This window comes from Rattus norvegicus, chromosome 1 (assembly GCF_021556685.1).
Source record: "Rattus norvegicus strain SHRSP/BbbUtx chromosome 1, alternate assembly SHRSP_T2T, whole genome shotgun sequence".
Classification (NCBI taxonomy): domain Eukaryota; kingdom Metazoa; phylum Chordata; class Mammalia; order Rodentia; family Muridae; genus Rattus; species Rattus norvegicus.
The window spans coordinates 176,816,399-176,837,500 of record NC_141534.1 but is presented as its reverse complement, the minus strand read 5'-3'; the positions used below and the strand labels follow the sequence as shown (position 1 = coordinate 176,837,500).

General features: G+C 47.6%; 1 protein-coding gene across 5 annotated transcripts in view; it reads left to right on the top strand.

Moving 5' to 3' along the window:
* The first annotated feature begins 1,045 nt into the window (after window positions 1-1,045).
* The window catches only part of Scube2 (signal peptide, CUB domain and EGF like domain containing 2), a 69,217-nt gene continuing 49,160 nt past the window's right edge, over window positions 1,046-21,102 (top strand). For 2 of the 5 annotated variants that reach the window (XM_087582402.1, XM_087582412.1), the window contains exons 1-5: window positions 1,046-1,247; window positions 2,413-2,535; window positions 9,262-9,387; window positions 14,490-14,624; window positions 20,195-20,320. In XM_087582402.1, coding sequence (XP_087438528.1) covers window positions 1,109-1,247; window positions 2,413-2,535; window positions 9,262-9,387; window positions 14,490-14,624; window positions 20,195-20,320 — 649 coding nt within the window. In that variant the 5' untranslated portion in view covers window positions 1,046-1,108. 5 annotated transcript variants of the gene reach the window in all.

The following is a 21,102-nucleotide window of genomic DNA, read 5'->3' as shown; positions in this document are numbered from 1 at the left end:
GTGCTCTTGTGCATGTGCTAGGTTGTGGGGAGGGATAGGGGGTTGGTGAGTTGTTTTTTTTTTTTTTTTTAAATCTAGTGGGTGTGAATATACACTTATACATGTGCAGTGTATGTAGCCATATGTCTACATACACATGAAGATATATGTAAATATTCACAGGAGAAAATCGAATAAAAGTCATTCAGAGAAACCCAAATCCAAGCATTCACATCTCTGAGTACGGCCTTCTGTTTCTTCCATGAAGGGGACCCCGAAGCATTTGTTGCTAGAATGATGCAGACTGTAGTGGCCCCAGCCACCTGAGATTGGAACAGATGGGAAGGCCTGGCTGTGGGGAATTCGTCCTGGCCATTCCCTATTTGCAGCTCACCGAATCTGATAGTTATAAGTTCCCGTGGGTCATAGATGCCACCTATGCCCAGCACAAAGTTGGGAGCTTTACTACCTTCGGTGGTCCACCCTTGACCTCTGGGCCATTTTTTCTTTCACTTCCTTGCTGTTAAGATAACTAGACTGCAATGAGAAACTACTCTCTGCAGTGAACCCAGCGCTCTCTCTCTCTCTCTCTCTCTCTCTCTCTCTCTGCCTCAAGGTGCTACTTTGGGGCTAAGGTATCAGCGAGTCCTGGCTACTGCCAGGCTCAGGAAGCAAAATGTGTGATGGCCTGAGCAAAGCAGCTGGGGTCACTCAGATAGCTTTGTCCTGAGTTCTCCTGACAGGGTATATGGAACCCTAAGACAATATTGTTGGAGCCTTGCTGGGCCTGGTGTCCAGTGTCTCATTGTGTGGGGACTAAGCGAGACACTCTCCGGGCGCCCTGTAACTAGTTTGGAAGGATCGGGTCAAGTTGGAGACTCGGCGAGCGAGCGATCGCGCAGGATTCTGCTGTCAGCCGCTCGGGCCACGGCGGCCGCGCCCCCTCCGCCCCGGGCCGGGGAGGGGCCAGACGGGCGGGGCGGCACAGAGGACCGTGTGAAAATGAGGCCGGGGCTCGGGGGCGGGCGGGGCCGGGGGTGTCCGCGGGCGCAGAAGCCGGGAGCCCGCACACGCCTCCCCGCGCCGCTACCGCCGCCGGCTCTCCGCCGCTCCGCGCGCTGCGGCTGCCATGGGGGTCGCGGGCTGCGGTCGGCCTTCGGAGGCCCGGGCGCTGCTGCTGCTGCTACTGCTGCTGCTGCCGCCGCCGCTGCCGCTGCTGGCCTCTGCCGTCCCACCCGACCAGGGTCGCACCAACGGGCCGCCCGAGGGTGAGTGTGCAGCCGCAGGGCGCACCTGGCACGGCGCAGGGAAGGGACTCCTGAGTTCCCTTGCGTAGTCTCCGGATCCCGAGAGCCTTCACCCTAAGTCTCCGCCGTCGAAGGGGGCAGAGGCTTCTGCTCCGGGCTGTTGACCTTTCCCGCCCTGGTATCTATCATTTTTTCCAGGGTCTCTGAGAGTGCCTGCTGTCCAGATTGTCTCTGGCTGTCGCTGGATGGCTGAGGTCTGGGATCCACCTCCCCCTTGTGTAGATGGGGAAACTGAGCTCGTGACAATTTGGCCCCCTTTTTTCCTTTGGCGCTGATTAAGTTCTACCAGCTCCAGGATGAGCTGCGGAGACTTCTGTGGGCACGGAACTGTTACTGTGCCAAGACCTGGAGTGTCCCTAAGCCTCCAGATTTGGATCAGCCATGCATTAGAACTCTGCACAGTCTGCTTTGACTGGATTTAAAATTCTTTCAAAACTTGTTCATTTTTATCTTCATACCCAGGAGTGCTATCAACTCTGGAAATGTTTTGTCTATGGTGGGTTTGCAGGTTGAGAGAACTGGCAGGGTTGGGGCTGGGGCCTCTGGCATTCCTGGTCCGAGGGCTCAGGATGCTGTTTGCTTGAGACCAGGGAAACTTTCACTCCTGCATCCCAGACTCGGAAAGCTGAGAGACAGCTGTCTTGGCGGGCTTCTGGAACTTTCTAGCCAATGCTGCTCTTCATTCCTCTCCTTTAACAGCCAGTCTACTATATTCTTATATGCCAGGCACGATGCTGACTTGGCATCAAAAAGCTGGTTCAGTTGTTAGGGCACGGTGGAGAGACAGGTGACAATCCTGCATACTCTGTGCTCTGAAAGAGCTAAATACATGGGAGCCTGTGGTGGGAACATCTACCTGACATTAGGGGATCATGGCTCACTTCCAAGAGAAGTCACATCTGAACTGGGTCTTGGAGGCCAGTAAGGGTGGCCTCCTTACTTGGGTGATTCCACTTGGAACAGTCTGGAAATGGGCCTGGGCATGGTGTAGTTTATCCCAGGGGGGTCCTAGCAATATGGGGGTTGGAAGGGTAGAGTGGAGTGGCTTGTGGGAGGTGGAGAGAGAGAGAGACAGATCACTCACAGCTTGGATAGTGTACCAGGTGCTTGCTGTGTTCTTTTGCAGATGTGGATGAGTGTGCCCAAGGGCTGGATGACTGCCATGCTGATGCACTGTGTCAAAACACACCCACTTCCTACAAGTGCTCTTGTAAGCCTGGCTACCAAGGGGAAGGCAGGCAGTGTGAGGGTGAGTGACTTGGGCCGTGGGTAGGTAAGCAGCCACCTCCTTAGCTTTTGTAGCATGTACATGAGTGTCTAAATGACCACTCCTACCTTGAATTCTGTCACCTGCTCTTTGAAATGATTTTCAGACCCTCAAAGGGCTGGGACCTTAGGTTCTTTCCTGAATGATTACAGTTTTCTCTGCCTCCAAAAGGTCCTTTTGTGTGGCTCCTGGAAAAGGAAATGCAGGGCTTTGCTATCTTTTGATTCCGCTCACCAGGAGAGCCAGATAGAGCTTCAAGGACTCTGCCTCCCTGGAGACTAAGGACTGGAGTCCTGCTTTCTGTGGTCTCTGGAGGATCCATTCTGTCTGTGGTTTGGGGCTGACTGATATGGGGACCTGCTAGGCTTTAGAACTCTACCCAGGCACTGCCTTATTTGAGTGGCAGGTTCAGCCTGGAAAGATATGTGCAGAGGGAGATTTTAGTTCTTCTTCGGTGCTGCAGACCTGAGACCCTGAAGTCTGGACTCTGCCCACTAGAGATTAGTTCAGTGACCGAACTCAAGCTCAGAACTGAATGGAAACTGCTCTTACAGGAGGAAGCAGAATGTTAGCCCTGACAGGACTCTTCAGAGAACTTCGAATCATTTCCATTGCTCATTTCATGGATGAGGACACTGAAGACAGGAGACTTGGGGCCATAAACACATGATTAGTCTTTTAGTCTTTGGGTGAAAGTCGCATCTTCAGCCCTGCCCCAGATCCTGGTCTCTCTGGCTCACAGCCTGCAGCTGCCTCTCTGGCTGCACATGTATAGAACGGAGGAGAGGTACTTGAACTCAGTTCTGATACTTCTCCGTACCTCTGGACCCAACCTTAGTGGGCATATTGGAGGACTCATTCATTCTGAGAGCTTTTAAACTCTTAAAAATTGAACTTATCTTCTGGTGGGAGTTGATCTGAACCCCTGCAGGAACAAAACCTACACAGTAAGTTAGGAAGTCTTGTCCAGGCACTTGGAAAACCTCACTCACTTCTTCAGGCAGGAGGACAAATGTAATCTAGGTCTATTTGGGTGGTGTTTGATGTCTTGATGTTTCAAGTGGTCCCGTCTTATAACATGGCCCCTGAGAGGTCCAGTTCTTGGTGCTGGACAGCACGTAACATCCAGAGGTACCTGGTGTGTGTGGTGAACACTCATTCTTGCATTTTGCTATTGTTCTTGTTTCGATTTGGAATTTTTTTGTTTTTCAAGACAGGGTCTCATACATGAGCAAAGCTGATCTTCTTGCCTCTGTCTTCCAAGTGCTGGGATTGGAGGTGACACCCAGCTATATTTTCTTTGTGTTCATTTGTTTGTATTTCGATTATGTGTTTGCATGTGTTTGTATGTAGGTCTGTGCATGTGAGGGTGGATGTTCTTGAGGACCAGAGGTGTCAGATCCCTCAGAGCTGGAGTCACAGGCAGTTGTTAAGCCCAACTCTGAATGCTGGGAGCTGAGCTCACATCTTTTTTCTTTTTTTCTTTTTTTTTTTTTTGCTTCTTTTTTTTTTTCCGGAGCTGGGGACCGAACCCAGGGCCTTGCGCTTCCTAGGCAAGCGCTCTACCACTGAGCTAAATCCCCAACCCCAAGCTCACATCTTTTTCAAGAGCGTTTTAACTGCCAGCCCCCTCTCTAGCCCCTATTTTTCTTTTACTTTAAACATTTGTGGTTTTTTTTCTCTTTAAGGGAACTTCTTATTTAGAAATACTTTCAGGCTAGAGATGCTGCAAAACCATGCAAAGCGCATGGGTGTTTGCCACTCATTTTAATATCAGCTTACAAAATGGTATATAGTCTCCAAACCAGGGAATTGACAACAGCACAGTGTCATTTAAAAACAACTGTAAGCACCATTCACATTTCATCAGATTGCCCCTGATGTTCTGTTTCTGCTCCAGAATTAACTCCAGGTCCTGACCCGACCTACACAGCCAGTGCCTGAGTCTCTTGTGTTTCCTCAGCCCTTAATCTGTCTTTGTCTCCAACATGGACTTTTTTTTTTTTTTTGGAGACAGGGTCTCTTGTAGCTCAGGCTGGTCTTGAACTTTCTCTGTAGCTGAGGAAAAAGATGCCATCAAACTCCTGATCACCCTGACTCCACCCCCGGAAGTGCTAGGATTACAGACATGTGATACCTTATCTGACCTGTGTGACACTGAGTCTCTCATGCTAGGCAGCTTTCAGCTGCCTGATGTGGCTGCACCGTTGCTGAGAACTGAACCTGAGTCCTTTGCAACAGCAGCAAGTGCTCTTAAGTACCAAAGCTGGGGTTGGGGATTTAGCTCAGTGGTAGAGCGCTTGCCTAGCAAGGCCCTGGGTTCGGTCCCCAGCTCCGGGGGGGTGTGGGGGGGGAGTACCAAAGCTATCTCTTTAGTCCCAGCATCGACACTTTTGATGAACACCGTGATTTCATTTGCTTCATGTTAAGAGGCAAAGAATTGATAGAGGTTGGCATGGTGGCTGTGAAAAGGAGGATTGCTATGAGTTTGAGTCTAGCCTTGGCTATGCGCTGAATAGAAGACCAGCCAGAAGAGAATGTGTCTTCCCATGATATGGTTCGCTAACATTTCAGTAAGACTGTCACAGAGACACCATAGTGACTGTCCCAGTAAACCACATCAGTGATATATGATGTCACTATGCCCCATGCAGGTGACACTAACCTTGTTTAACCAGTTTAATACGGTGTCTGTCAGATGGGCAGTGGTGACGCATGCCTTTAATCACAGAACTGGGAGGCAGAGGAAGGAGCATCTCTCTGAGTTTGAGACCAGCCTGGTCTACAAAGTGAGCTCCAGAACAGCCAGGGCAACACAGAGAAACATTGTCTTGAAAAACAAAACAAAACAAAACAATGGTGACTGCTGGTTTCTCTACTGCAAAATCACTATTTCCTCCTCTTATTTACTTGGAAGCATATTTGGGAAAGGATACTTTTGAAATGTCAAGTCTTTGTTCATTGATTTTGGTGTCCAACCATGGATCTTGCCTATGGCAGCTGTAACTGTGGTATATACCCCCTTGAAACTTTGCATGGATCTCCCACGCACCTCTAAATTGTTTTGTTTTGTTTTTTTGAAGTAAGATATGTCTCTTCCTGCTCATTCATCCATTCCTATTTCACTGAATACTTTTGCATGTTGACTTTATATCATCATTTATTTTCAAACTGTTCTAGCTGCAGCAATTGGAAACTCCTCCTCACTGTTGCCTGGGTGTGTGTTTTAAAGATTTATTTATTTTACATATGTGAGTACACTGTCGCTCTCTTCAGACACACCAGAAGAGGGCATCGGATCCCATTACAGATGGTTGTGAGCCACCATGTGGTTGCTGGGAATTGAACTCAGGACCTCTGGAAGAGCAGTCAGTGTTCTTAACCGCCAAGTCATCTCCCCAGCCCCCACTGTTGCCTGTTTGACACCTCCCTTTTTGAGAATTTCTTAATATTTTATATTATAAGAACCTCCATACCTTTCTCATGTTTTCTGCTTACCCATGGAATCCACCACTCCCCACAATGGCTCTGGTTTCTTCAATGGAAAAGGATAAGGATTTATGGAACCCAGGACGTGTGTGTGTGATGTCCTCAGGAGTGCCTGTTCCTAGGACTCATAGGTGCACAGAGCTGGGATGTCCTTGCACGTGTACTGTTGATTCGTTTCATCGTCTGCTTTTCTGAGACAAGTTCTCTCCTTCTCTGACTGCCCTGAAACTTGCTATGTAGACAAGGCTAGGCACAACCTTCCAGAGATCTACCTGTCTGCCTCCCGGGTGCTGCTGGGATTACAGGAGTGCACCATCATGCCTCACTTATTTGTTCTTTGTTTTATTCCTCTGAATCACATTCAAACTATGGGTAGCACTGATAGTTTGACTTCTGTGCTAGAACCAAGTCACTCTAGCTTTTCAGGTTTTTCCTCGAGCAGTGAGGAGTTCAGTTCTCACTGTTGTGCTGTATTTACCTTTGATCAACCTTAGTAGATACAGGACTTATTTACAGGATTACTGAGGCATGGCCTCGGGGGACCCCAGTTTTGCTAACCACAGAATTTATTACCTAGAGCACAACACGCAGCAGTGGGTGCTTTTATGACGTCCATTGCTTAGTTATGGATGTTAGGTTAGTGCTTATGGATGTGTTCTGGTTATGTTTTATTCATAATATACGTTGTTTCATTTGTGTCTCCCTTATTCCATCCCCTCTGCCCCTCCACCTCCTGACTATTTGTATTATGCACATAAACAAAACCTCACTCAAGAGTCAAACTGTACCAAACTGGTATCCTCACGCAGGCGTGGTGCTTTCTTGCCCCCCTCACCCTGCCCCATGACGCCTCTTTCTGTCCCTTTCCCCTCACACTAACTGTAGTTCTCTGCTTATTCTTCCTTTATGTCATATACGAATGAGCAACTAGGAGCCTGTTTTCTTCGTTAACGAACTTTCAGATGCATCAAGTACACACCATAAACGTCACCAATTTTGTATATACAAACCAAAGATTTGTGATAATTGTCTGAGTCATGCAGCCACACATACAGAGTTTCTAAACGTTTTGCTTTCTCAGAAATATACACTGTACACACTTCATTTCCAGCCCTCCCTCAGCAACAGCTGACCAGTAATCTACTTGTGATACCTTCGGCCCCAGCTGCAGCCGCCTGGCAATGCGGCCTTCCTGGATGCCTCGTGTGGATGAACTCCTGTGATCCAGGTTCCTTGTGTTTGGACTGTTTCTCTCAGAGTGCTGCTTAGGAAGTGTGCTATGCTGTAGTCTGTATCCTCACTTCCTCATTATCAGTGAATAAGTAGTCCATTGTACAGATATACCATGGCCTTTGTTTGTTCTTGAGACAGATTTGCTGCATGAACCAGGCTATCCTGAAACTCACCATGCAGCCCAGGCTGGCTTCAAGTTTGTGACCTCCTGCCTTTTTCTCCATTTATTGAAAATGGATTTTTTCTTACATAATTTATCCTGATTACAGTTTCCCCTCCCTCTACTCCTCCCAGTCCCTTTCCATCTCCCCTCCCATCTGGATCCGTTCCCTTTTTGTCTTTCATTAAAAAACAAACAGGCTTCTTAAGGGATAATAGTAAAATAAATAAAAATAAAACAAAAACTAACACGTTGGAATAGGACAAAACAAACAGAAGAAAAAGAGACCAAGAGAAGGCACAAGAAACAGATGTAGATACAGAGAGAGACCCACTCATTTACACACTCAGGAATCTCATAAAAACACAAACTGGCAGGGAGCGAGAGACAGAGAGACAGACAGAGACAGAGACAGAGAGGGGACAAAGTTAAAATAAAAAGGAGGGAGTGGGAAGCCCTGACAGGGTACGGGACCAAGAACCTCCACAGATGTCATGGAGCTCCTCCTCTGTTGCCGGCTGCTGCTGGGCGTGCAGTTCACCCTTCAGAGTAGTAGTTTGTTTTCCAACTGAGATTTCCTTGGAGAAATGTAAATTTTTGTTTGCAAGTGGTTATCAGTGGAAGATAGCTTCTGGGTTAAAGATGGGGCCTTGTGCCCACTTCTTTCAGCTCCAGGACCCCCTCTGATGCTGACCCTGTGCACGCTGCCCCCGTCTCTGAGTTCATGTGTCTCGGTCCTGCTGATTTAGAGGGCCTTACCTGGGTATCCTCTAACCTTTGTCTCTCTTTACCTCCTCCGCTGCTTGGGTCCCTGATCTCCAGGGCAGGGATTTGACGGAGACACCCTGTTTAGGACTGAGCGTCCTAAGGTCTCTCATGTTCCACATCATCCCTGCTCTGCATCTCTGTATTTCTTTCTGCACTCTTACTTCTGTTCCATGATCTCCTTATCCTTCCTTACTCTGCTGTCTTAATAAGAACGGCTTTATAGTAAGTTCCCCTGGATGTTTCCAAACTGTGTTATCCCTTCTGAGTCTTTTCATTCCCACATAAATTTTATGCATGTTGACATTTTGTAGCATGTGTGTGTTTAGATGTTGTCTTCAATTTAAAATCTTCTAGGCTTTCTTCTGCATTTGGATTCTTTTCAGTTAACAATATATTCTCTTAATTATTCCAAATCAGTTCATAGAGACTGTCTTCACTTTCTTTTAGAGCTACATAGTAATCCATCAAGTGACTCTACCATGACTTACTTGGGTTTTCTATTGCTGGGATTAAACTTCATGACCAAAGCACCTTGTGGAGGAAAGGGTTTATTTTACTCAGTTGCATATCACCGTTCATCATTGAAGAAAATCAGGGCAGGGACCTGGAGGCGGGGCTGAGGCAGAGGCCATGGAGGGTGCTGCTTGCAGGCTTGCTCTCCATGGCTTGCTCAGCCTGCTTTCTTATGGAACCCAGAACCTCCATTCCAGGCACCACCCACAATAGACTGGGCCCTCCCTCATCAATAGCAAACGGCTGGATCATATAGAGGCATTTTCTCAATTAAGTGTCCCTCCATTCAGATAACTAGTTTGTGTGTTAAGTTGACATAAGACCAGCCAGAACGTATCACATCCTCTAAACTGCTCTCCTAAATGTGGACTTCTAGGTTGCTTCTAGTGTTTTGTAATCTCAAACAATTCAACATTGAAGATTAGTGCTTGTTTATTTTTGTTTGGCTGATTTAAGAAGTGGGATGGCTGGCCAACGGGTAAACGCATACATAGATCTCTCAGAGAAATAGCACCTGCTGAGTTCACCTCTGTTTTGCTCCTCAGACATGGATGAATGTGACAATGCTCTCAATGGAGGCTGTGTCCACGACTGTTTAAACATCCCAGGCAACTATCGCTGCACCTGTTTCGATGGCTTCATGTTGGCTCATGACGGTCATAATTGTCTTGGTAAGAAAAAACATTTTCCTCTCCCCAACCTTCTACCAGCCTCTTTCCTTTTGAAAACTTACTCATAAAAGCAAAAAAGTAGAGACCCAGGGTACATTTTAGTCAGTAGAGTGCTTGCCCAGCATGCATTGCATCCCCAGCACTGCAAAACCATGGGGTGGTGCATATCTGTGATCCCAGCACTCAGGAGAGAGGTGGGAGGATCAATAATTTAAGATCATCCTTAGTCACAGAGCAAACTTGAGGCCAGTCTGGACTACATATCCTGTGTACATATATAAAAAAGACAAAAAAGTGATCCGAGGATCAGGGAAATGTGGGTTTTGGCCCCTTAGACATTACACTATATGACAGGAAACTGGATAGGTAAATTTACTGTAAGGAGATGGGCGGACATTGCCACTACTGCTTATTGATTTCTGACATGGACTCTTTCTGACCTTAGGTGTTCTGTTGATAGGATTCCAACTATCCTTAAATGCTGTCTTTACTCTTGCTTCAGATCTGGGTCACAGCCAGGTAGATCCTACACTCTTTTTTTTTTTTTTTTTTTGTAAGAAAGACAAAAGCTTTCTGCAGGCATCCTCCAGGACTTCCACAAGGCAGACATTTCAAGGGGCTCTACAGTCCCTGAAGCGAGGAAAGCAGACTGTTCCCCCAGTTCCTCGTGTGAGCACTAGGTCGGAAGCCAGGAGTCCTGCTGGATGGGGCTGGGGAGTCTGGGAGGATGCCGCACGCCAGGCAGGTGTTTTGCTCTGCTGAGCTCATGCTGTCAGCCTTCCCAGAGGACATTATGCTGATGAGCCTTTTTCTGTCTGACCTTTTGGCCAACCAGGGTCTGTCTCAGGAGACAGCTATTCAGATCTTCCTTTATAGAGTGATAGGAACAGTCACTTGATCAAATGCCTTGACGTCAGCCATAGAGGTGCCAGGAAGATGGCACAATTGGTAAAGTGACTGCTGTGCCAGTGTGAGGCCCTGGATTTGGATCCCAGCACCCATGTAAAAGCTGGGCATAGTGGTGCACACTTGCAATCCTGGCGTTGGGGAGGCAGCGTCAGGCAGGTCCCTGGAGCTCATTGGCCAGATGACCTAGCCCAGTTAATGAGCTTCAAGTCCAGTGACAGACCTTGACTAAAATGTAAGTTGTAAAGCACCTGAGGAAGACACTTCACGGTGAACTCTGACCTCATACGCATGCAGCATCACCTGAGCCCCTCCTCCCGAGTCTAAGCTGAATTTGTGTTCGAAAGTTGGGCTCTGGAGTAGGAAAGGAATTGAAAAAGGAGGAGGAAGAGGAGGAAGAAGAAGAGGAGGAAGAGGAGGGAGAAGAGGGAGCAGAGGAGGAAGAAGAGGAAGGTGATGAGGAAGAGGAGGAGGAGGATGTTTCCATTTGAGATTTAGCCCCAGGGGTTGGGGATTTAGCTCAGTGGTAGAGCGCTTGCCTAGCAAGCGCAAGGCCCTGGGTTCGGTCCCCAGCTCCAGAAAAAAAAAAAAAAGAGAGATTTAGCCCTGATATTATATTTCAATATTATCTGGTGTGGGCCTTTTCTGTCTGAGCCCCCATAAGAGAGGTGTAAGCTGTGTGCGCTTCCAAATCTGCAGCCGTCAGTCAGATCTCATGGGTGGCTAGGGGAGTATAAACTCCCACTAAGCCTGCAGCACTTAAAAAGGATACATTTGAAAACAACCCTGAGAGCAGAAATAAATCACAGTGAATTCAAAAGTCAGGCAAGACTTTTGAATTTGTTGGACAGCATTCATTCTAGTGTTGTGGTTGTAGTTGATTTCCCTTTGATTTGCCAAAATTGTCATTTTGAGGGTTGATATCTGATGGCTGACCTGGTTCTTCTTGTGGGTGGGAGCTTCCTGAGAGCAGCAGGCTGAGCCATCCAAAGCCTAAGTACATCAGCCCAGGCAGAATGGGGCTTTCAGACCACAAGCATGCCCGTAACATTTCCAGGCCTAGAGTTTCGCCTTAGCCAATAACAAATGGCTCAGTAGAATGCCTTTGTTACCCACCTGGGGTTTCTTCATGGAGTCTGCCAAGCATCTGCTTTGTAGAGACTCCAAGCATCTACTGAGTAAGTATGCAAAGAAAAGGTTCCTTTAAAGGAAAGCAGTAGAGGGTTGGAGATATAGTTCAGTTGGTAGAACATATTTTAAAAATTTTTTTTTATGTGCATTGGTGTTTTGTCTGCATGTATATCTGGGTGAGGGTGTCAAATCCCCTGGAACAAGATTTACAGCAGTTCTAAGTGCCACATGGGCACGGGGAATTGAACCCAAGTCCTCTGGAAAAACAGCCAGTGCTCTCAATTTCTGAGCCATCTCTCCAACCCATTGGTAGATGTTCAATTAGCCTGCACAGATCCCCGGGTTCAGTTCCTAGCACTCCATAAAGCATGTATAATGGCATATACCTGTGATGTCAGAATTCTGGAGGTCGAGCAGGAGGGTCAGGAGTTCAAGGTTACCTTTAGCTCCATAGAGAGTTTGAGGCCAACCTGGGCTACATGAGGCCCTGTCTTAAAGAAGAAAAGGAGGAGGAAGAAGAAAGTTATGAGGAAATACTGTTTACTTGGAAGAGTGGAACCAGCACACAGACAGACTTCTACACCCTCTGTGACAGAAAGCTCAGAGCCCAGATTTCTCTGGAGTGGCAGGTTCCTGTGTTCTCTGGGGTAACTCTTTCCCTGTGGCCAGCCTCCACTAAATACACGTTAGCTACAAATATACCAGCCATCATGTTCCAACACTAAGCCCCCCAGGGCCGTAGTCTGGGAAGCAAATCCACAGGAAATGAATGCAGCTCTTCCCCACAGCCCACCCACCTGGACTCAGTTCCCATTCATGGCGAGTTATATCACAACTATTTAGCTTGGTAAGAGAGGTTCCTCTGAGACGTTCAACAGACACCACTGCCTGAGCCTTACCCCAGCCCAATTACATCGATGTCTCTGGAGGATGTAGCCAGGGCATCTGGAGGTTGTCACAAGGCAGAGTCTGAGGATAGTCACTCGCTCCTGACCCACACTGGTCACGTGCACACACACTGTATTCATTCCATCCCATTGTGTCACCCAAGTTAATGACACATTGCCGAAAACTTGGGAAGAATACACAGTAGGTGACACGTGGGATGGGGTTGTTGTGACTCAGGAGAGCTGGCCTTCAGTCATGCCAGGGAGACAGCCTCTCCACTCACCGTGAGCCCTCACTGCACAGTGCCTGGGCCAGGTGTCCCAGTGCAGGCTCCTCTCCGGAGGAATGTGTTTCCTTCACCCTTTGGCACAGACAGGGCGAGTTTGTTAGGCTTCAGGGAATGGCTGCAGTCCCATCAGTTTAGGAGAACATTGCTCGGTAGTGTAGGAGGACCCTTGCCTGTAAGATCTGAAGCTTGAAACCAGATAACAGACATTTAAATGTGAGTTTTCTGGTTACAGATACACCCAGGAGTCAGTGATAGGCACATGAGATATTAGACCAGAGAAGTTCTTTCTTTTTTTAAAATCAGGTTTCTTCTCGAGTCTTTGTGATATCTGAGGTTCTGGGAGTTTTCTCCTCGGCTCTGGCTGTCTGCACTTCTTCTTTGTTGCTCACGAACTGCCCAGTGCTGTGCCGATCACTATTTTATACTATTATATTATGAGACAGGAATCTAGATCTGCCAGAAGTGCACAGTCTGATGGGGACCCATACAGAGTATTGAGAAGACGGGCTGGTAAGTGACCCAGGGCAGCTATGACAGGGTCTTAGGCTATCGTGGAAGGAAGGAAGGTTCCCTTAGGGCTGAGTTGCAGTAACAGGTCAGAGACTTCCTGCCTTTCTGACTGTGCCTTCCCGGGTTCTGGGGACTCCTGCTGACTTCTCTGCCTCTGTCATGGACCACAATTCTCCCCTTGGCTTGCACCTTTCTGCTCCTGTTCTTTGCCTTCTCACATTCCTGGCTTTGGTCCTCCTGTCTTCTGCAAGCAAATGGTGTTTGAAGCTGGGCTCAAGCCACTCCACAGTGTTCTCTATCCCTTCGCTCCCTCATGCCCACTGGGCCCTGCCTTACACTTCAGTCTGTTGGGATATCTCTTTCTACACTGGGAGCAAAACTGAGTCTCCATTCCTGCTTCTGAGATCAGCATCAGTCTTCACCATGTTTTTCTAGAGAGCCTCCTTCCTGTCCTTGAAGGAGCATTGGAACAGTGACACTCTCCCTGGGGCATCTTGTCTACCTAGCAGTTTTCTATGCCTGCCTCTCCAGCTTGTCCCAAGGACTATCTATCTGCCCTCTGTCTCGTCCCACAGCACTGGCCTGGGCTGTTTTGGGTACAGAGAGAGAGAGAAAGCCAGTCCCCAGGCTTTGCTTCTTTCTTGTGTGTCCTACTTCTGTCTTAGATTCCCCCAGAGAAGGGGCTTGATGTCTTCACCCCCCTGCAGTGAAATGGGAGCTTCTTAGCTTGCGATTTAAGACCCAGAAGCATTGTGGCCTTAATCTATCTTGCTGAACGCATCTCCTGTGACTTCCATCCACGTCTCCCAGGCTCTAGCCAAACGGAATGACTCACTGCAATCCAATATTCTCCAGGCTTCCTTGCCATCTCTGTGCTAGGGGAGGGCTCTGGCCCTTCAGCCTGGAATCTCTGTTCTCCAGGTTTGTAACTGCAGGATCCTAAGGGCCCATCTCTTATCAGCTTTCCCCATAAAGGCCCCTGTGTTGATAGCACACAATCACATGCTACCTACCTTCTTTCTTCTGCCCCACCCTCCTCTTATCTTAGAATCCATTGTACATTGTCTTTGTCTCTCCTGCAGGCATTCTCAGGAAGCTAGGCATTATCTCACCCATCTGGCACTGTGCTTTAGAAATTCAAGGTGTTCCATAGCTTTTGTGTTTGTTCCCTGAGTCTGACTAGCTGATCCCTAGACTCATGGCCCCCTGGGGCTGGGCGAACCAACCATAGGCTCCTATGGCTCTGACTTGGAGAGTTTCTGTGGTACAGGGACAAGAAGGACCTTGTCTCCACTTAGCAGAAGACACTGAGCCGCCTGGCTGGGTTGGGCTTTGGAAATAGCCATGAAAGCCAATCTCGATCTCTCTCTCTCTCCAGATGTGGATGAATGCTTGGAGAACAATGGCGGCTGCCAGCACACCTGCACCAACGTCATGGGGAGCTATGAGTGTCGCTGCAAAGAAGGTTTCTTTCTAAGTGACAATCAGCACACTTGCATTCACTGCTCAGAAGGTACCTTAGTCGGTCGGAGGGTAGGGGGCGGAGTCTCATCAGAGTTCCCTCCCCCTTGAACACAGATGACTTTAGCTGGGAAGCAGAGTGTCTAGAAAATCTCGGAAGCTGGGGACAAGTCCCGAATGTGCTGCTAGAGCGTCGAGGCAAGCTCTGTTACCTTCGTAGTTGTCACCTAGCAACGTGGCAGGCTGTGGGATCTCTGAGGTCCTTGCAAACTTTCACACCCTCTGATCCTAATCTCTAAATAGAGTACATTTCACATCTCAGTACATGGCTCCAGAGAAATAAGGTGTGTGATTTGCCAAGTTTTTCAAAAAGATGCTGAAAACCGCAATACCAGTGCAAGCTTGCCCTTTGCTCTGGGCTGGGGGTGCGGGTGGGGGCGGGAGCTGGATCCTTCCTCCCAGACTAGCCTCTTGCAGCCTCAAGCCACTTCTGGCCCTTCGAGTTTTGCATTTCTTGGGCTCTTTGCTTCTAGGGCTCTGTGGGGGTTGGGGAAGGGGAGAGAACACCCTCTCTGGACTACTCGCTATGTTCTCACCCACTCTTATTTCTACTATTTTTTTTTTAAAGATTTATTTATTTATAAGTACACTGTAGCTGTCTTCAGACACACCAGAAGAGGGCATCAGATCTCATTACAGATGGTTGTGAGCCACCATATGGTTGCTGGGATTTTGAACTCAGGACCTTTGGAAGAGCAGCCAGTGCTCTTAACCACTGAGCCATCTCTCCAGCCCTATTTCTACTATTTTTAAATTCCTATGGCTTTGTCGGAGTCTTTGGAGGGAGAGGCATCAGGGCAAGTGGCAATCGGTTGTTTTTTTCACCAAATATCATCTTTTTATTTCTCTGCCTTTTCTTAAACCTAATAGTCTTATCTTAGTGGCTGTACTTCTCTGGTGTTGCCTCTTCCTGTCTTTAGATTTAAGAGTCAACTATGAGACAATTCATTCATTTTAGCATATGATGCCTGTGGATTCCCATATCCTAGGAGTGAAGCTATTAATCACAAACTTATACATTTATTATTTACCATGGCTTTAGTGGACACGTCAGGCATTTCTTCATGGAGGATGATTTTACCCTGTTTTCCAAGAATGGTGGATTAGGTTGCACTTGACGGGAATGCCTTGGTGTTGAGGAGCGGTGGGTTTGATAGCTGTGGTTTCCCCCGTCTATTCACTCTCAGTGCTCACGGGGTGGGGAGAGTCACAAACAATGGTTCTGATTTCTCATCTCATGTTAGGTGTGACCCTTACAGAGTAGTGGTGATTTTTCTTCCTGCTGGGGTCTCTAGGTTCTGGTGGCATTGGATGACGTTTCCTATGACAGAACTGGAGGTGGGAATCATTTAAGGAGCCAGGCAGAGAGTGACCTGAGTCTCAGGGTGTCTGTCCTTCCAGGGAAGTCACTCTGGCTTTCTCCTCTGGCGGCTTGCTGGTGAAGCCCTTGCCTCTGCACCCCCACATGGGCTCTGCAACTCACAGCAGCTTGGGCTTCTGGTCTCTTACTTATCTTGTGTTCCAGACCCCTGGCTCAGCCTTCTCTCCCCTCCTACAGGTTTCTCAGAGCTGAGGTAAATACGATTTCTTTCTTCAAGCTGTATTAGAATTCTAACTCTTCCACAATTCAGACATTCTTGGATCCCCTGATGGGTACTTAACATGAATATAGATGTCTGGAACTAAAATCCAAATCCAAGGATTGTTATTGTGGTCTGGAAGTGCTGAGAATTTTCTGTTGCATTTCGGTTTGACTACTAGGCAAGTTCCTGCCAGTATGAGCCAGCAGGTTACAGCAGTTTGCAATGTCGACCCACTTCTACACTAGAATTTTAATTCTTCAACCAAATGACTTCTAAAATAAAAAAAGCCATTCCTAAGGACTTCCTCCTTCATGTGTACGGCAGCCTCTTGGAGACTGTATTTAAAGACTTTAAAATCCACCATGGAAGGTGGGGTGGGGGGAGCTGATGTCACAGTCTAGTATTTTCTATTGCTACTGTTTTAATAATTATTTACCAAGTGTTTTTCAACAAGGAGAACCAGTAGCTGAGTTGGATGGAAACTCAAGCTACTGAAATTTTTTTTTTGTTAAAAATGCTTAGAAAGCCCAGAGCTGTGTTAAAGAGAATGTGTGTTTTCACCCATGTAATGGAGGGGAAACCCCACCCTCAGTCTGCCTTTGTTCCCATTCAGGGGTGCTCGGGCTGTCGGAATGTGCGGTTCTCTTTTGTCTTGTCTGCTCTCAAGGTATTTAGACAGTGTACTGCTGCTCTGGCTGAGCTGCAGGCGACATCGGGATGACAAGAAGACTGGGCCTGCAGCAGCGCACATCTCCCGTTTTGTGAAATATTTCCCATTTGTTCTCAAGGATATCCTTATTTAAGTTTCCAGGGATACTAAAATGGAAGCCCAGCAAGGGAGCAAAAGTTTGGGGGCATTTCCAGGGCTTCTGAACATCTTCCCTTTTGGTGAACCCTTAGCGTTGGACATGGCTACCAGACCAGATCCTTGGGAAGTTAGGGCTCTCGCTGGCCTTCTTGGTTTGGATCAGACCCATCTGCTTCCTCTAGCTATGGCCTTGTTTTGAACTGGGGTACTCTGAAGGGCTTTGGGGGTGACCTCTTGAAAAGCCTCTGTATTTCCAGAGTTGTCTTGGTCCTCATCACCTCTTGCCGACTTCAGATCCAGTTTGCTCTGAGGGGACAACGTGGGCAGCTTCTCTGATGGCTTTTGGTTTTCTTATAAAATAATTCTTGTGTAAATGAACTGCTCAAGGGCAGCAAAAGTCACTTTGCAAATGCCTCAGGCACATAAACAGAGCGAATTATCCCCAGGTGAAGAGGAGCTGTTGGGGGGGGGGGTATAGACTTTCTATGGGTTCCTACACTGTACCTCGAGCACTGTTATCAATTACCTGCAAGTATTGGCCTGCCTCAATTACTTCAAATGCTCCACTGACCCACAAGACAAACACAGGACTTGCTGGGCCTTTGGGGAGGAGAGGAGGACACTCCCTCCACGGGCAGCTCTCACCTCCTGTGCCTTTCCAATACTAGGGTGTGAATGACATCTTCATAAAGGATCAGCCAGAGCAGAGAGAGCTTTGTAGCAACTCAGTGCAAACGTCTTCCTGTGCTACTTGACAGCAGCCCTTGGCAGGGGCTGATGAATCCCAGCAGCTCAAAGCAGACTGTGTGTGTGTGGTGGTGGTGGTGGTGGTGGTGGTGGTGGGGGCATACAGCTCAGAACTGTCAGATGAAAAACAAGGTGGTCTTTGGACAGACCCGAGAGAGTTAGAGGATGTCTTAACTGCTGTACTGCTTTTGAAGTAGAAACATCCTTTGTGGTAACTGTTCCCAGGACACACAGGCAGAGGGAGGAGACTCATCCTTTCTTTAAAGCCTATTGGCTATGGTTTTAGGGGCAGAATACAGAATGGTGCTCAGTCCCAGTAAAACGGAGTAAAACCTTCCAGGGCTCAAGTTTAAAACCCCTACTTCTAGAATTAGAAACTCTCATGGGCCCTCCAACCATTGAGAACCAAAGCCCCACTCTCAGAGATGTCTCAGTGCCTTAGCCAAGTAAGACATGCACACATCCTCACTAATGCAGCTCTGACTGAGAAGGCGTCGGACTGAGTAGATGCTTGGGTTTGGTACCCAGGCAGCAAGATTTCACCGAGCTGGTTTCCTGAGGAGGCAGGCTGCTAACACCTCCACAGGTAGTCCTTCTACTGTTGCACCAGCGTTTAGATCAGCGGTTCTCAACCTTTGGGTTGTGACCCCCTTTGACAAACCTCTACCTCCAAAAATATTTACAGTACTGTTCGTAACAATAGCAAAATTACAGCTATGAAGTAGCAAGGAAGATAATTTTATGGTCGGGGTCACCACAACATGAGGAACGGTACTAAAAGGACACATGAGAAAGGCTGAGAGCTACTGATTTAGATGCTTGTTAAACCAGGAGGCATTCCAGCTACTGATGGACCCTTTTTCCTATCACCATTGTTAGGACCGATTGGGCCTAATAGGTGCTCAAGGAACGGCTGATATCATTTCGTGGCAGCTCCAGGAGCCCACATGCAGGAAGGTTCTCCCTCTTCCCTTTGATTCTTCTTGTGTTGTTGTATGATGCTGTCTGTGAGAGGTGTGATGCTCTGAGCATGCTCAGGGAGGGCCGAGAGACTAACTGAGGGTCCCTTGAGGGCCACTTGAGAGAAGCCTCTAGGAAGGTGCCTGCGTATTTATTCTTCATGAATGAATGGGAACAGATGGCAGACATAAAGATTCAGGTTCTGCTTTCTGGGATGGAGGCACTGCTTTGTTGGGAGGGCTCCTTTATTTTTTTATTTTTTTTGGTTCTATTTTTCGGAGCTGGGGACCGAACCCAGGGCCTTGCGCTTCCTAGGCAAGCGCTCTACCACTGAGCTAAAATCCCCAACCCCAATTTTTAAAAGATTATTTTATGTGTATCAGTGTTTTGCCTGCATGTGTGCCTGTGTACCACATGTGTGCCTGGTGCCCACAGAGGCCAGAAGATGATGCTGAATCTTCTGGAACTGAAGTTACAGATGGTTGTGAGCCATCATGTGGAAGCTGGGAATCAAACCCAGGTCCTCTGGAAGAGCAGCCAGGGCTTTCAACTGTTAAGCCATCTCTCCAGCCCCAACTCTTCTTCTTTAGAAAAATTCAAGGGATCCATCTCTTAGGTGACAAAAGAAATCTTTTATATTTCGGTTAATTGCTCCAGCCCTATCTATCTATCTATCTATCTATCTATCTATCTATCTATCTATCTATCTATCTATCTATCCTTTCAAGGTAGGGTTTCTCCGTGTAGCCCTGGCTGTCCTAGAACTCACTCTGTAGAGCAGGCTGGCCTTGAACTCAGAGATCTGCCTGCCTCTGCCTCCTGAGTGCTAGGATTAAAAGTGTGCACTGCTCCTACCCAGTTTTTTATTTTCATTTTTGGAGCCCCAGCCTGATTTAGTGCACATTCTTTTTATGTGTTTATTGTGCATGTACACATAAGAGGACAATTTATCAGAATTGTTTCTCTCCTACCATGAAGGTTTTGGGCATAAAACTACCCACTGTGCTGTCTCACCAGTCAGATGTAGTCTTTAAAAATGTGCAGCTGGAGCCGGGCAATGATGGCACACGCCTTTAATCCTAGCACTTGGGTGGCAGAGGCAGGCAGATTTCTATAACTCTGAGGCCAGTCCAGTGTACGGAGTGAGTTCCAGCACAGCAAAGGCTACACAGAGAAACCCTGACTTGAAAAGCCAAAAAAGGAAAACAAGTGTAGGGTGGCACATGCCTGCAATCTCAGTATCTGGGAGGTGGAGGCAGGAGCATGACGAGTTCTAGGTAAGTCTGAAATACATAGGGAATTCAAGGCCAGCCTGGACTACAAAGCAAGACCCTGTCTCATAAAACAAAAGCAAGTACTATGGGGCCACTAGAGATCCAGACGGCAAGCCATGCCTTTGCCACTCACTGTCCATTCGTCTAGCTCCTTCCAGTCTGTCACCGGCTATATGCTACTGTTTTGCAGAGGGCCTGAGCTGTATGAACAAGGATCATGGCTGTGCTCACATCTGCAAAGAGGCCCCGAGAGGCAGCATTGCCTGTGAATGCAGGCCTGGTTTTGAACTGGCCAAAAACCAGAGAGACTGCATCTGTAAGTATGAACTGTCACTGGGCTGAGGTGAGGACAGCCTACACAGAGATCAGAAAAACAGCCATGGCCACGGCCACGGCGTGTGTCCTGGGGATTGAACTCAGTAACAGATGTCTTTACCCTGCTCTGTCTCACCAGACCAATGTCCTTTTTCTTCCTTCTTTCCTTCCTTCCTCTCTCTCTCTCTCTCTTTCTTTCTTCCTCTTCCTCGTCTTCTTTTTGCTTTTACTAAATGTTTTTAAGATGTCACTGCTTAAATGCTTTTGTTTAAAAAAATAACATTTGAAGAATTAAAAAAAAAAAAAGCCACACTCCTGTGATCCCAGCACTTAGGGGGTAAAGGCAGGAGGATCAGGAGCTCAAGGGTCATCTTCGGATACTTGGTGATAGAATAAGTTGGAGGCCAACCTGGGCTACATGAGGTCCTATCTCAAAAGACCAAACAAACAAACAAAAACAACCAACCAAACAACCAAACAAACCCTCAAAAACCAAAAAAAGAGGGTGAGGAACATATCCCAGAATCACACAACCTAGCCAGCTCATTTTTTCTATATTCCCACTTAGTCATCGTGCAAATTAAACATTGTCAGTCTGTTCCAAACATGAAGTACTAGAGAATTTCTAGCGGTCCCGGCACAGCCTGGCTAACAGGCAGACTTCACCAGAGAGAGGGAAGGAACGGTCTAGAATCACACGGCGTGGGGGGCTTCCCTGCCCCAGCCTTCCCAGCTCCATCTCCCTGTATCACTCTGTTTAAGCCTTGTTACGGTTCTATATGG